The sequence below is a fragment of the Pyrgilauda ruficollis genome, unplaced genomic scaffold (assembly GCF_017590135.1).
Source record: "Pyrgilauda ruficollis isolate IOZ18807 unplaced genomic scaffold, ASM1759013v1 scaffold41, whole genome shotgun sequence".
In the NCBI taxonomy this organism is placed as follows: domain Eukaryota; kingdom Metazoa; phylum Chordata; class Aves; order Passeriformes; family Passeridae; genus Pyrgilauda; species Pyrgilauda ruficollis.
Genome location: NW_024525601.1, coordinates 7,932,700 through 7,946,136, shown reverse-complemented (window position 1 = coordinate 7,946,136; position 13,437 = coordinate 7,932,700). Strand labels below are relative to the sequence as shown.

Sequence of the window (13,437 nt, the reverse complement as noted above, 5' to 3'; positions counted from 1 at the left end):
AGCTGAAATCTCACAGTTGAGACTATTATTTATTTTATAATTACCACAAATGTAATAACTTGATTTTAGCAGATCCATGTGGGGCATGTTGAGGACAAGGCTTGTTAAGTGAACCAGCACAGGAGAAGATTGGACAGGGGTGGAATCCCACATGATAACAGCAACTGAACAATATCCATCAGCATGGCATTAGCTTAGTGTGGATATAGCATCAGGAGCTTGGATAAAGCCTTTAAGCTTTCTGGGTGTCCAGTCAGAACCAGGGAAGCTGCAAGAAGTTTTACCATAAAACTCCAGCACTGCAGTGTCTAAAGGACCTGAATCTCAATGGGCACAGATTTTAGGTTTTGCACAGCCAATCCTAATTAAAACCCCAGAAGTATATTGGCTGATGCCCCTGCTGTTGGAGCCTTAAGACACCCGTTACATTGCTGAGCCCTACACTTTTTTTTTTTTAATAAAACACTGTTTTAAGATAAAGCACAATGAATGTGCTTATTACGCACTCTAACATAGAGCACAGAAATACAACACTACAGAGTGCAAGTCTAACCATCTCCACAGTGGGAAAAGTGCGAAGGTTAAAAATATGCATGTGGCTTAACACAAGATATTTTTAAAAAACATGACACGGAAATCTTATACTAATGCTTTCGTCTTTACCACAAACATGACTGAAAACTTAAGGTCAATTGCTGATCCTTCTCTCGCAGTAGTAGTAGTGTAATCCTTTCAAAGGTACAATGTTGGAAAGATCAGAGAATAAAAAAACCCAAGTGTCCAAAAATGATCCCATTTGCCACTTTTCCAGTAGTTACGTTTCAAGGAGTAAACGTGTAAGGTCACCTTGATCTTCACCATCAGTAACTGATACACTTGGAAACAGCTAAGCCAACCACCTGGACTGAGATCAGTTCGGTGTCGCACACACACACACACACACGGATACACACACAAATACCCCACAGGAAAAAGTGCACTTTCAATTGCTGATACAAAAATAGATTGGCACATTCTTTTTGACACAGTGAAGATATCTTCTTTAGAAGCTTTTTCACTTTAAGAAGTTCTCTTGGAATTTGCAGCAGGTCTGTAGAAAAAGCGCTACAAGAATGCACTCAGTGGGCTTCCAGGGTTTGTGTGATGGACAGAGGGGTGGTCATGGAGGCTGCCCTTCTAATTTTTGCCTACTTTTATAGCTGTAGTCCCTACAGGTAGGGTCAGTCACCACCCAGTTTCAGCACGTGAACTATTCACCAACAGCTCAGTCTTCACCTGCTTTGAGAAAGTAACAATACATAAATTCGTCAAAGCCAAGAGTCGATGCAGTATTTCCTGTAGCCAGAAAAACTGTTTGGGGGGGGGTGGGGAGAGAGAGTGAGGTGTTAGGAGTCTGATTTTGCTTTTCCAGTAGTAACTGCGGCCTGGGAGAGCCAAGCGGGAACAGTCAGGAGCCCCTTCCCCGCCGGGCAGCCAGCGCTAGGAGTTCTGCACCAGGCGTCTGTAGTGCGGCATCACTTCGTGCTCGGGAAGGTGGAGAGCAAACTCCAAGGCCACCAGCACCGGGAACTCGAAGGCGATCAGCTCCCGCCTGTTCAGCCGGAACTTCTCTTCCAGTTTCTGCAACCACAGCCGAGGGGAAAAAGTATAAATGAACAAAAATGGAATGAGGGTTTGCCTTTTAGAGCTTTCCCACAAATGGCATTATTCAAAACACGCATGCTGCTGTCATTAAACTTCTGTCCTGATGGATTTGCATGGCTCTAGGTTTAGAAAGCCAGAGCTGTGTGAACTGCATGTTCCGAATCCTTACTGTGAAGGCGAACTCACAGAGCTCAGCCAGCCCTGCTATTTCTAACATGTTTGTCACTTCACTCATTCCACTGTGAGCAGATACATCTTCTAACAATCACAGTGATTACCACTGCAGCAACAGGAAATTCCTAGCTTCAGGCAAACATCAAAATCACTTGTGTAATGGAAGACATGCATCTTGTAATTGTCCAAAAACCTCCTGCACTGCTTGAAGTCACTAGTTTTCCTTTCAGCATTAGACTGTGATACAACGCCCTGTTGGGGAAATTATTTTGCCACAATTTGATCTTAATACTTCAGAGGCAGAAGGTGTTGTAAGAACAGTGAGTAATAGAAACTGCTATCCTCAGGGGGAATGATTTGGGTTTTATAGTTGTTTTTGTGCTGCCTCCCATATGCTCTGCTGTTTTCACTGGATTTGGATGCTACAAGTAGACAATCAGTTGCTCAGGGATATTTCCCCCTCATCCTCTTCTTAGGATCTCCCTGGCCTGCTATTTCTCTGCCCACTGGGTTTACTACAAAGTTCAATGTCTTATGGACCAACATTTCAGGATACCAAGAGAGGCCAGATCTTCCAATTCCTACTTGGCTGATTTTTTTTCCGATTATTCAGAGGGCTTTCTAACAAACTGACTGTCAACCCAGCTCTGTGACTGTGGGAGGAGGGCATGAGTCCAGTCCTGCCCCCATCCACGATCCCATGTTTCTTCCATTGAGTGAGCTGGTTGTAGCCACATACCGAGACACCAGCCTAACTTTCTGTAGCATTAAATCAGATTGGTACCTCAGTGCTTGCAGAGGATTATGGTATAACACCCTCATGTTACCTCTTTCCTGTGGACTGCATAGAAGACCAAACACCTTACTCTGCAAAAAAACATCTGGAGTGAGGTGTTCTAATGGGAAAACCTCCTTAGGTTTTTTTGTCCAAAAGCTGAACTTGATAAAAGAAATACAAATGTCTATTGGACTCCATCTGAAATTAGCATCTGCATTTAATTCCCAAAGGAGAATCCTTACTGACACTCTTGAAAACATAATTAAAAGCAAAATTAATTTCCTGAAGGTTCACCTGTTGCCTTGTATTGACAAAATGATGGTCATATACATCTCAAACCTCACAGTACCTGACACCAGGGCCTTCTATCCCATCAAACAAGCTTCCCACACCTCTGCAGGGACATTGATCACTACCACTTTCACAAACATGCGTAACAAAAAAAGATGTTTAGCTGGCTGTACATCTGGAAGCCTAAAAAAGAGCATGTCCATTGACTAACAGAGTTGCACAGACCACACACTGGCACTTCACATAGATGGAACACCAGAAACCTATGGATACGTACATCTATAAGATGCTTGACTTCATGTTTTCTGAGGTCACTGCCAATTTTGGCTGCTAAAAGAACACAAGCTCCAGCACAAAGCTTTCTATTCTGCTTGTTCAGCTTCCCCTTGAGAGCGAGCTTCTCAAAGTAGACAAAGGCCATGGCCACTGTGGGCTCTTCAAAACCACATTCTTCTTGAGCAAGCTTGCGCATTTCTCTCTTCAAGCTGAGTAAAGAGACCAGACAAGTATGCTGTGAGATTAGTTTTAAAGCATTTCTCATTTCACCCTAAGAGCCATGCTTTCAGAGATTCCTGCTTAGTCAAATGGAAGGGAAAATATAATTTACTGGGCAGATATCTTTATGCTGTTTTGGGGGCACATTTATACATCACCAGTGACCCTCACTGCCCCAACAGACAGTTGTGTCAAACTATAAAAGCAACCAAAAAAGCTCTGACAATTTTAGCAACAATATTTTATCAGAGGTCCTTCAATGCATACCATTTGTTTTGTAACAATGTTTTGATTACTGGTGCTCTGTATGCAGCTTTTGCTGCTGGTTATGGCTGGTCAAATCCAAACTGACAGTTCTGTCCGTGTACTGCAGCCCTGTCTGGCTACAGAGCAGTGTGGCTCAGTGTCCTTCTGGCCACTAGGGTCAAATGAAATTATCATTACTTCAGTGGAGCAATATGTCTAGCCTGCTACACCAGAAACGGAGATGGAATATTACAACTTTGCTGTGAAGCCAACTACTCTTTTTGCTTCTGGCCAAGGCACAAAAGCAGCACTTCTCTTTCCTCAGTCTCTTTTTAAGCCAATTGCCATGAGATTAGAGACTCTGTTGGGTTATTTTTCTGGCTATTTTAATACAGTGCATGCCCAGCTCTCATCCTCATCCCATTAGATGCTGTGTTTGACACCTGACCAGCACATGTTTGCACATTCCTCTATCCTGTTTACTCATCCCAGTAATCCAAGCAGTCATCTGACTTACTCTGCACCTCTGCTGGTCACTGCTCCTGGAAGATCAATCAGTGCTGTGCTTCCCCTCATGCACAGCAGGAATTGCAGTGACATGTGAAACAGCTGCACCACATTGCAGCCTTACGGAGCTTTGCAACATACCTTCTTATTTTACTGAGGGTTAGCTTGATGTGAGGGAACTTCTCCTTAAAGGTCTCATTCATGTCCTTCTTGAGATCTGATGGCTTCACGTAGTCTATGACCGTGGTCTGTAATGCACGTCAAGAGAGAATTACTCTTTTAGTTTGTAACAAAGAAGATCACTCGATTCCCAGAAGCAAGAAATTACAAACATGTGCCAGTCAGTCCAACACTTTCAGCAGACAGGAAAATTAAGTCTGAACTAAGACAACTATTTACTTGTGACTGACAAAAGAAGTGACCTGTTCAGCACAAGCCTTGAACAATGCATAGATCATTAGCATCATCTAAGTATTGCTAAGAGTGATTTTAAGATGAATGTGGCTGGATGAAACCTACCTGAGAAGTCTTGCAAGACAAAAAAAAAATTCATCACAATAACTGATATGATGACCAGATTTTGGTGCATACCTCCATGTGATTCTGAGACCCATTGTGAGTTTCGCTCAGGCTGATTCTTTAAAGAAACCACAGGTACAAACCCTTGCCTGCTGTAGCATACATTGATAATAAAGTAAGTAGCCAGCTTATATGGCAGGTCACTCAGTAGAGTGGAAGGCAGGAATGCTGTGGTAAGTTAGGCAGTAAATGGACAAAAGAGTCAGGACAACATTCAAAGCATACAGTCTATTTCCTTTGAGCTTCCTATTCCTTTTTGTTACAACCTAAGGAATCTCCCCAAGTTGCAGAAGGTTCTCCTGGCCAACACAGCCCCTGCATCTGTGGGCGCCCAGCACTTCTCTTGTTCCCTTAGTCTTTGTTCAGGTAGCACTTTGCCCAAATCCTCTGTCACCATTCACCTGGCCAAAATCTAGCAGTTCAACAACAAACCAACCTTTATTTTGGGAATGTGTCAATTCTGTTCCAAGCTTTAGCAGTTCTGCCCATTGGACAGAAGTGGAGAGGAGCACCAGCTTGGGCACCAGAGGGACAGCCTGGTCCCCAGGCATACAACCCCCTGCGAGCTTCAAGCATGTAAGAAATCACCAGTGGATAGTGCAGTGCATTCTCCTGCTCATAAAATAATATTTCACTTCTGATTTCTGATTTTGATTAATTTTTATTATGGCAAATGGCTGTTAACACCAAACAAGAGGTGGAAAGAGGTATGTGAAACCCTTGCTGCGTGTTATGCCTTTATAGAAGGTGGAGCTCTGCTGCAATATATCCTCATGGGAATTGAAATCAGCCAAAAAGACTAACTGAATATGCTTTCAGGCTTTTTTTCTGTCATTAAAATAATATATGGAAGTGCAATGGCTCTAGAGAGAAAACAGACAATAAACAGACAATTCCCTTTATCCAGTCATGTTGTTCTCTCTTTCCAAAATAAGCATGAAGGAGAGTAAAACACACCAAACTTTTCCTGACTTTACTTATGAGGTATGGTACTGAATTATTAGGAAATCAAAACAGAGCAGAGCATGTGTTTCCCCTGAATAGTGCCCAGCAGTATTTGATGCAAACAAAACAGAGAGAAAAACCCCAGGTTTTTGCCACGGGGTGTTGTTATGGTCATGCACACGCTTTAAAACATGGGCCATTCTGCCACATCAACACTCCTCAGCCACACCTGCCTCCCTGCACGTGTATGGATGAGTCCGACTGCAGGTACAGGCAGACAGTGCAGTGCCTCTGAGGTTAAAAATTCATAAACTGCCTTGATGCCGAAGCAGGCAATGTGCTGCCACACCTGAATAAAAGGAAGAGAAGACAGGAAGGAGAAGCCTTGCCCTACCCGGGTGGGAAAGCTTTCAATGGAATGTATGGGCCTGCCTGGTTTAACCCTGCAGAGGCTGGAAGGACGTGTGCATGCACCGTGCAGCTGGGGCTCTTCACTGCAGACAGCTTCTCTCACATGCTGCATCTCACCTGGCAGGGCTCACACCTCTAAAGCAGAAGAATCAAGATCTTAACAACTACCCCTTTTCCCTTCTTTCCCTGGAATGTTGCAGCTGGCCTGCCTACTCCTTGGTATTGTTGTCAAAGGATCATCAGCAAGCTGGGTGCTGCTGAAGCACAGATATGTTGGGAGTTTTATGTGTTAAGGGCTTCCTCTCAGTACTGCTACAAGAGGACACTGAAACAAGCCACATCTAATTTAGACCACTGCTGTCTGTTGCTCAGGGTATAGAAACATGGGTCCATGCTGCTCTTGCTTACAGAGACAAGAGACACTAGCCAGATACATCCTATTACATGTAAAGATGATTTTAGTTACTACCAGTATTTTTGGTTGTCTTGGGCAATTCTATAAATACTGAGCTCAGTGTTACCTTATAAAGCTACCTGACACGTTATTTCACGCTTCACTACAAACCTAACTGCCCATTGTTTGTTCTTCATTACCACAGAGCTCATAATTTTATCTTAATTAACTTGCCTTTAGCTCTCTCCAGGTTATCTTCTTCTTTTGCTTATGTGCACAACAGAAACCACTTCCCAACAGAAAGGGCACAGAAGCTGTGTCACACAGCAAGTCTCAGCTGCTTTCACCTCTAATAAGTCAGGGTGGCTCTGGGGGCCAATGTGCAGAGGGGCAGTGAGCCCTGGGCTCTGCCTCTCAGCAGCAGCAGCCCCCTGGGATGCACCTTTCCCCATGGCTGCTCTGCAGGCACCGACTTGTTTTACCTGGGACTCCTCCAGCCTGTGGGAGGTTTGCCAGAATTCAGCTAAATTCTCTTTAGAAGGAGAAAAGCTCTTTTTAAAAATTTCATTTAAAGCAAAGCGCTCAGAGGCTTGAGACTAAGCAGACAGCTTAAAAATGAGAACAGTATAGAGGTACAGTTATTTTTAAACACAGAGATTTGTCAATTTTGTCCTGTTGATAAGGATCTCCCCCTCTCCAACTCTGAATACTGCCGCTTCCTGCGAGACAACAGTCTCTACGATACAAATCACAATAATGAAATCCAGATGAAATCTGGTGTGTGCTGGTTTTGATTCATGTAACAGGATAACGGCAGCATGTTTGAACACACTGGCTCTAAGGCAGCTGTCTCATCTTGTCAGTGCCATGCTGGAGAGCTCAGCTAACTGCCCTTATTCTCAAGAAAAGCATTTGTGCAAGTTTGTTTGTGGGGTTTTTTTTGTCCCTTGATTTTTTTTTCCCCTTCATAGCTGCTGCAGAAGCTGGACTTTGAGTAACAGCATGCTGCTTGTCCAGCTGGTACCTACAGAAATGCATCCTGTGCGTGCAGGACCCTGCCCAGCAGAGAGGCAGGCCGAAAATACCCCTAAAAAATATATGTTGAGAGGTAGTTTAAAAGCAACGTTGGATTAGCATCTGTTGAGTGATCAAATCAGTTACCCTCTCAAATGGTTTCTGACCAGGCACAGGTCAGAACAGGTTTCCGAGTACCCCTGTTGCTGGGGCACAGCACTCGTGAGGCTACACAGAAATCTTGGGCCCCAACCCTGACTCTGCCCAGGGCCCCTTATGCACCCTGCAAACAGCTTGCCACAACCACCAGCTTGCAGCAGCTCCCACTGCTGCCCCTGCCCACCAGCAAGGGAGTGGAGCAAAGCTCTGGGGTGGTCCAGGAAGCCACAAGAACCAGCTGGGATCTGACAGGGGAGGGCTTGGACACAACGCCATCCTCCTCTGCCTGCTCCCTGCTCAGCTTCTCTTCTGTTTGTTCACACAAAGTTCCATGCGAAGAAAAACACATGACTGTCTGTCCAGGACAATTCTGATATTGCCTGTGTCAGGGCTCTGATCAATAATGACGCTCCAAAATTTTATGAAGGGTTTGCAAATATTTCCCTAAAAAGAGCACAGCTTTTTTCCATCCAAACATACTTTCTTAAACATAATATTATTCCCTCCCAGGCAGGCACTCTGCACTCCCAGAGCTGTCAGACACATGAACAAGGCACTGGGAACTACTAAACTGTCTCTGTCATAGTCTAATCTCCAATGTTTTTAACGTCTGTCATCCAGAACCGTCTGTCTTGTTTCTCACAGCTTATTTGCACGGAACACATTTCAGTTCAGCATTCAGCAATACTCCTTTGTGGGCTCTGCTATGTTCTCTGTGTACAAATCTGTGTATGTATATTTTACTTTGGCGATGGAAGCTGCACAAGACAAATGAAAACCTTGATAGATGGTAGCTGACAGATGCCTGGACAGCATGATAAATGCCTGAGCCCAAGTCTCTACTCTGCACACTTTTTGCTTGGCTGGCAGTTTTGAACTTGGAGCTCAGCTCGTGTGTTATTCACAAGCGTTTTCAGGCAGCTGCTTTCTCATAGGAAAGCTGTATATATAGTTTTATAAATATGGGAGGAGAGAGAATGCCTGAAATGGTTGGTAAGGCTGGCAGGATGAAATATTGTAGAAAATAAATCCTACTTTGGCAGGCAACCAGTAAAAGATGATCTAGCCTTGGGTGCCTCTATCTCTTAGCTTAAGAAGGATAAAATCAGAATAAAATAGGTGAATACAATGAAAGATGTATGATAGGCTCTCTTAGCTGCTGTTACTGTGTACCCCTGATAAATCTACTTCACAGAAAGCAGACTGAAGACTGATACCTGAAACAGACTTTTGGCAGGTCACTGATAAGGTCTCAGCCACACAAGAAGTGAAAAATCAATAACTCTGCACTCTCTGACTAATTTAATGCATCCCATAGATGACCAGCTACGTACCTATCAACTGCCAGTAACCTAATTCATACGCTTATGGCTTATGATGCATATATATGAGAAATCCTGATAGACAAGAGACTTCAAACTGTGATAGAAAATGGGAGTGATTCTGAATTATAATTAAAATTCTAAAAAAGGAAGCTAGACTAAAATAAGATATTTCTTTTGTTACAAAGTTATGAACATTCAAGGACCTTAAACTGAAAGATTTTGAATTTCACAAGGCAAATAGTCCCAAAACTGCCTCTTTGAAATTAACTACATGGAAGGACACCAGTTTATTTTAGATTGTTAACACTCAGGAATTATTCTCAAAATAGTTATTTATTGGAGTCTCAGCCAAATACAGCATCAAATGCATAGATCACAGGATTTATATATGATTATCTACCACTTCTATCCTCTGCTCCCTGAGACTTTTGGGTACAAGGTCAGTAGCTGATAAAGAAGCAGTCTGGAGATACTTAATATACAGCTGCAGAAGAGGCTCGAAGAATAGGGTGACAGCACTGAAGGACACTGGCTGTAAGTGGAGTCTGCCTGACCTTGGTGCTCCTTGTGAAAGACAGAAAGAGAGAACGACAGACAGATGCATTATATCATCATGCAGGGCTTTTGTTAGACCAAAGGGCCAGGGCAGCAAGCAGTTCTAATTTTAAAATCACACTGGAGGACTAATATTAAATAATGCGGCCCGGCTGTGCTCACCACTAGTGCGGTACCTGGCAAGCGCAGCCTGGCAGGCAGGCACTGCAACAGCTCTGCAGAGTTTTGTGACCTGCTTCTCTTATTAGTGGTGTGGAAATGTCAATTTATTTTTATATAATTAAAGCAACACACTGACATTGTAGCTTGGTACCCAAACCTAATTCCACGTGTATCCCTTGAGCAGAGATAGATGGATATTTCAGGGATGCGACTACAGAATGGGTCACTCAAAGTCAACGTGCTGCTGATCTGGGCTCTTCTTCTTCTGCTTCAAGTTTTGGCAGCACGCAGTGACCAGCTAACATGCTCCTGTGCTTCTGTGTTACTGACAAAAGCAGTACTGCAGGATCAGCCTCAAGTTTTGTTGAGAATGAGTTTTCTAGTTCAGCACAGAAGGAGTTTCTGCTGGAAAGAATGCAGAGAGACCAGGGGGGCACTGACGAGTCTGTACATATGCTAGTCAATATGAGATTCGAGGAAAGAAATTAATGCTTAGTCTGGTAGATAAAGTTCCTGTTCTAGAGAGATTTAAGAATCTGCACAAATTCCTGTTTTAGCAGTATCAGCCAGGAAGACATCTGTTAACTATGACATGATGTTTCCCTTCCCCCCCACCCCCCAGCATGAATTTTTTCTACCTCTTACTGTTTATACTGCAGCAGAGAGTGCAGACTCTCCTACAAAGACAACACAAAAGGAAATAATTTCTCCAGGGCAAACTAGACTTTAAATACAACTAATACAATTAACAGAAGCCATACAGTTGTTATTGGCAAAGTATTGAAGAATACTTTTCAGAATTGTCCCCTGAAAGGCAATTTGTGGGTATTACTTCTAGAAATGCAACAGGGAAGTGTATGCTCTCTTAAGCCTGGGACTTCACTACAGAAAAAAAACTAAAATAAACCGAAACAAAAAAAACCCCATGCAAAAAAACCCCAAAACCCCAACAACAACAAACCCACAGAAAACAAAAAAAAACCAAACCAAACAAAAAACCAAACAAAAAAAAAAAAAAAAAAAAAAAAACCCCAAAACCCCAAAAAAACCCAACCCAAACCAGACTAAAGCAAAAGCACTTCTGCTTCCCCAGAGCTATCTACAAGGAGGAAGCTCAGCTTCTCCTTGAAAACAGCTGAGGACTTGCAGCTAACACCTTTCTCCAAGAGTCAGGGCTAATTCAGCTCAGTAAAATTAAAAGACTATAAAGGCAATGTCAGTGATGATAAACTCAGGCTCCACAAAAATTGAGCACACCGAGTGCTAGCTGCACATATTTCTGAGTGAAGTCTAAACCGGACCACACATTTTGTCTGTCCCGTGCCTCGGGATAAAGCCTGCAGTGTTTACTGATGCAGCATTCACACAGACCTCAGCAGAGCTTTCCCAGTGAGCGTAGAAATCCTGGCCTAAGAAGCACAAGCCAGGCTCATGGGAGCAATAGCAGCGCATGCAGCTCTATCCCGCAGGCAGTGACGCAGCCCAGCATCCACTCCTCTTCCACACCTTCCCCCCATTAATTGCTCGCACATCCACCAGGAGGGGTGAGGGGAATATCGACAAGCTTGCAGCTGTCGAGCATTAATGCTAAATCCTGGCCAAGTACCGAAACTTTAATTACAAGCTGCAGCTCTCCGCGCACAACAGAATGCTGGGCGCTGCCATCAGAGCCGCTCTCACTGCTCCAGAGGCAGCAGTCACTGCCACATCCCGCCCTGCACCGGCGGCTGCTCCGGCCTCTGCGCTCCTCTGGCACAGATCTGCCACTGCTGCAGTGGCTCTGAGTGGTCAGGAAAGGACCACAGGTCTCTCGCTGGCCCCAGACCGCAATTTGCTTTAATTGCAGTGTGAGCTGATTTTTACATTTGGGGGGGGAAGAAAATGATTTGAAATTATAAGGCTATTATGCTCCTGCTCACACTGATGTGAACTGCAGGGAGAGGGGGAGGGGATGTCAGGAGAGTCAGGAAAGTCTAAAACAGATGTGAGTAAATGGCCTTATATTCAGCCCTGTGCACAAGCCCTTGCACAAACTGAAAAATCCTACTTAACTCCTAAGTAAGCTCCTAGGACACTCTAGTAATACTTTTTCTCCCTTCTCTTGGTTGAAGGAAGCACCAGCAGCTTTAAAATCTTTCAGCTGAGCACTGAAGAACAACCATCTGCCCCTTAGCTCCTTGCAAAGCCATGCAGCTCCTGCACGGGATCACAGCTATGCTGCTTTGGCTGCAGGCAGGCAAAACCCCAGCCGAGAGAGCCCTTGGCACCTGCCTGTGATCTACCTCAACAAAAGAAACAGAGCACTTAATGTCCTTCAACCATTTCTTAGGTTAGTGCCTGCCTTCAGAAAGGGAGGTGGGAATCCCACAGACCCTCAGATAGTGCTGAAGAGGGGATGTCTGGAAGGGTACATTCAGGAAAAAAACCCTCAACTGTCAAATAAGACATTATTTCAGACACAGCAGTAATTAACCCTAGAGAGATTTAAAAGCCAGGGAGACCCCTGTCAATGCAAATATATTCTAGACAAACAATGACATTGATTTTAACAACTGTCCTTGAAGTAATTTTTCACCTTCAGGGCATCCAGTCATATCCCTTGTCAAATCCCCAGGCAGCTTCTTTTAACAACAGAAGTACAAATATAAGACTTTTAAATGCTGTGGACAACCAACATACAGAGAAGTGGGCACTGAATACCCACTCCTGGATGGAGAACTCCCTTGCAGGATGCCATCCTGGCTGCTTCATTTTTACTCATTTAATCATGTCCATGAGAACATCAAGCTAAAAGGGGGTCAAAGGTCTCAGGTGATTCTAGGGGACTTGCACTGCCTGGCAGACACTCGCAGCCTGAGGAAGGTCAGAAACACAGCCACAACTGCTAGAGCTATGCTCCCTTTGGATGTCGGCTAACAATGGCTTTCTCCTTGAGGGAAGACAGTTCCATGACTGTCCATGACACTAACCATATCAAAACCTGACAAATATTTTCCCACATAGATGTAGCTGCTATAAAAGGTTGTCACTTTGTGGGTTGGCGGCCAAAAAGTAATTCGCCAGCCCTTAAAGGAAAACTGGTAGCAAGTAAGCAGAGGACACTCTGGACTTCCCATTTGAAAACCTAGAATAAACACATCCTTAGAACTTAATTAAGCCTCTGTGTGCAACAGACAGAACATTCCTGTTAGCATGGAGATAATCTTCCATCCACATGAAGCACTTAGAGCTTATTTTGAAGAAGGAGCACCCACTAGCCAAATTACCTCTGGGGTGGGGGGCAGATGAGCACATAGAAAGGCTGTATATTTACATAGATTAGCAGTTTCTTAAATAATGTCTTCTGTTCCAAATTAAACAAGAACATGGACAACACTTTAGACCTCAGTGTTTCAAATCCTATCATATGTGTATACAGATAAGAGAAGTAGGTCACCACTTTGGGGAAAAAAAAATAGTATTTTCCCTACTGCCTACTGTTACCCTGGATGTACAATCCAGACAGATACATGCTCACATGTGTATGACTGCACTGCCTCTTGCAACAGTCCTGCTAAAATAATCTACAGACCTGGAGCAACCAAAAAAAAAGGCTACAGAAGTATCTCACCACAGAAAACATTCAGTCAGAGCACAGACCATGGAACAATTATGTCTCTGTATTGTTAAGGGTTTGGATATAGTGGGAAATATACAGACTCTGCTCGTAATTGCTGCAATTAAAGGAAGGACTATCCCATGGTGAAAAAAATACCTGG

At 43.8% G+C, this 13,437-nt stretch overlaps 1 protein-coding gene across 1 annotated transcript in view; it reads right to left on the bottom strand.

Moving 5' to 3' along the window:
• CABLES1 (Cdk5 and Abl enzyme substrate 1) overlaps positions 1 to 13,437 on the bottom strand; it is a 70,086-nt gene continuing 56,649 nt past the window's right edge. Inside the window, exons 9-11 of the mRNA XM_041477602.1 lie at positions 4,277 to 4,383; positions 3,165 to 3,372; positions 1 to 1,620 (exon numbers count right to left, since the gene is read on the bottom strand). Coding sequence (XP_041333536.1) covers positions 1,480 to 1,620; positions 3,165 to 3,372; positions 4,277 to 4,383 — 456 coding nt within the window. The 3' untranslated portion in view covers positions 1 to 1,479. The remainder of the gene's footprint in view (positions 1,621 to 3,164; positions 3,373 to 4,276; positions 4,384 to 13,437) is intronic.